Consider the following 2,671-nt stretch of genomic DNA (forward strand, 5'->3'; position numbering starts at 1 on the left):
TGATTTCACTAATTGTAATGCGTCGTTATCAGGGTTTTGGATCATCGTAGCAGGTTGGATATCGTATGGAATAGCTTTTGTCTCTTATGGCTGGTTTTCACTCTCTAACTTTTCCCAATAAAATTTATTTTCCAATAAAATCTAAGCCGGATGGGAATTAAATCTCTTATCTATCCGGTTAGTATTGATTCTAATGACTTATTATCTATCTGGTTTATTAGCCTACAATACTAACCACTTTGTGGCTCATCTATGTTGTTTATTTTTATTTTTAATAAGGATCCATAAATTAAGCCTGGTGTTTTAGTTTTAAGGAGAAGCCTGGTGTTTTAGTCCAGGAATACTAAGAGAGATCCGTTCTTAAACCGTATACATTTATCTCCAAAAAAATGCGTATAAAATATTTTCCGGGAACTTCGTTTAGTGGTTGGACAGTTATTTAACTCTTCAAGAATATCAAGAATATTTTCCTCTTTCTTTTTAGTTTGTAATTTCCTTCTAGTATTTTTCATTTTATCTTCTTCTTCTAATATTGGGAAGATCAAATCTTCAACATGTACGGAAGAAAAGCTGTTCAGCTATTCCAAGACTTTGCTCCCAATGCCGAGGATGGGAAAATCGGGCAGTTCAATGTATATATGAATTTAGGTTTTCTTTCCACTAAGTTCGTGAGTTTTTCTTTTGCATTCTCTGCGATTTTATGATATGCTCTTTCCGACGGTACATTAACTTGATATTATTTGCAGAATGATCTCGTTGAGCAGGTTCTACAAGAAGCAAACGAGCATTACTTGCGAGCGGTATCTTGTATGGAGTATGGCTCTCGCATAATTACTAACCACTTTTGTTTCATTGTAACAGAAATGGGTATTATTTTTTATGATCATGGTATATGAAATAATCTCTGCAACAGGAAAATTCAGGAGAAAGGGCTGGATATAGAAACCACTAAGAATGAAGATCACTACGGTGCAATTATTCATCACACATCTCTCCTTCGCAATAAGCGTTGCCTTATGGCTTACATGTACGGCCTGATAATGCTCTGTGCTTTCTTGAAATTGTGTGTTTTTGAGAGAAAAAAAAGTTGAGCACAGATCCATATTCGATGCACATTGAGGTTGTAAAGCTGTAGGTTTTATACAATGGATTCTAGATTTTGAGAAGTGGGTCGTTTGTGTGAACTCGAATTCGACATATACAAAGAGAATTCAAAGGTTTGAGATGGAAACCCAAGATTTTTATGCTTGCTTTTTTATGTTACAGGTATAGTCGAGCGCAAACCATTCAGAGGTTGAGATGGAAACTTGGGCCTGTATTTCCAGATGAAGTTCAACAGAATCTCAACTATTCTGAAAAGGATTTCTTAAAGGGATATTCCGATGCAATAGCATCCTATTTCGAAGACATAGATATGGACTTGACTGTGGTAAATATAACAACCTATATAACAACCTAATACTTAGATTTTAAGCTTTTGTGGTAGTGTTTTGCAGTGGCATGATCCGGATTATCCACAGTTCAAACCCCAAAGTGGGTCCATCATTCGACAGAATGAACACAAAATTGTAAATAATCCGGATCATACCACTACAAAAAAACCTAATCCGGATTATCTACAGTTCAAACCCCAAAGTGGATCCATCATTCGACAAAATGAACACAAAATTGTAAATAATCCGGATCATACCACTAAAAAAACCTAATTATATATCATTATACACTGTAAAGAGTAAATATACTATCCACCATAAGCAAGACATTTTTATTTTGATTGTAGATGGTGAAATATTTCGAAATTTTGATGAACAGCCAAATCCAACTGTTTGACTTTGCTGCTCCTTCAAATTTACAAAATACATCCTTATCTTGATGGTAAATAGTGAAATATTTGGAAAATTTGATTAACAGGAGTCCAAGGAACCCAAATCATGATTTGACTTCTCTCTTTCCTCAAGCTTCCAAAATTTATCTGTAATTACACAACTTTGAGGTGGCAATTGTTTTGATTTTTGTATAGTTTTAATAAACCAGGATACGGCCCCCCCTAAAGATCCATACATTAAAGTCCGAGTTGTGAAAAGTGTTGGGGACGTTTTGCTGGAGGAACAGGCAGCATCTCTCACACGTAATTCCATCCACATGGTGAAGCGTGCCGAAGTTGAAACTCTTATTTCCCAGGTATTCATTCGATCTCTCACCTGATCTTATCACTGCAACTATCGAAAATGGATGAGGTTCAGGTAACACTTTTGGCTTTTTGTTTGAATATCAGGGCATTATGGAAGAGCTCACCATATGAGACGAGAGGAGATGAAGGGACGGTGGAGTCATACATATTTATTAATGTGTTTGATGTCGATGGGCATCGTTCTGTGTTTGTAACGCGGATTCCTGTCTAACTTATTTTTTTGGTCTTTTCGCAAGTAAGATTTAACGGTTGGTGTTTTATTTTGGCTTCATGTTTAGGAAATAAAATGAAACCATAAATAGTTTATGTGACAATTCATTCTTTGTTTGTAGTCTTTTGTAATTTAATAATTTTCTTATTAAAATTGATGATGAGCTGACCCAATTTTTCAACAAAGACAATGTCAAGAAACCGATGCTAACATATTCCCATTCCCATAACTTTCTTTGATGTTTTGAATGCATCACATTCCAAAATGAA

At 35.2% G+C, this 2,671-nt stretch overlaps 1 protein-coding gene across 1 annotated transcript; it reads left to right on the top strand.

Annotated features, from left to right (window-relative positions):
• The first annotated feature begins 505 nt into the window (after positions 1 to 505).
• Positions 506 to 2,391, top strand: LOC149174019 (uncharacterized). The gene is made up of 6 exons (XM_089422517.1): positions 506 to 632; positions 747 to 814; positions 914 to 1,027; positions 1,267 to 1,429; positions 2,035 to 2,181; positions 2,276 to 2,391. Exons 1-6 carry the CDS (start codon positions 555 to 557, stop codon positions 2,300 to 2,302), a joined length of 597 nt encoding a protein of 198 aa, XP_089278643.1. The 5' UTR covers positions 506 to 554; the 3' UTR covers positions 2,303 to 2,391.
• The last annotated feature ends 280 nt before the right edge of the window (positions 2,392 to 2,671 follow it).

Source organism: Pinus tabuliformis, chromosome 4_1 (genome assembly GCF_031772625.1).
Source record: "Pinus tabuliformis cultivar Carrire ecotype Pingquan chromosome 4_1, CPIR1, whole genome shotgun sequence".
NCBI lineage: Eukaryota > Viridiplantae > Streptophyta > Pinopsida > Pinales > Pinaceae > Pinus > Pinus tabuliformis.

Excerpts from the sequence above, each read along its gene's own strand:
- LOC149174019 (XM_089422517.1), top strand. The coding sequence starts at position 555 with ATGTACGGAAGAAAAGCTGTTCAGCTATTCCAAGACTTTGCTCCCAAT. Across the intron at positions 633-746 it reads GGAAAATCGGGCAGTTCAAT|AATGATCTCGTTGAGCAGGT; the intron begins GTATATATGAAT and ends TATTATTTGCAG. Across the intron at positions 815-913 it reads CGAGCGGTATCTTGTATGGA|GAAAATTCAGGAGAAAGGGC; the intron begins GTATGGCTCTCG and ends TCTCTGCAACAG.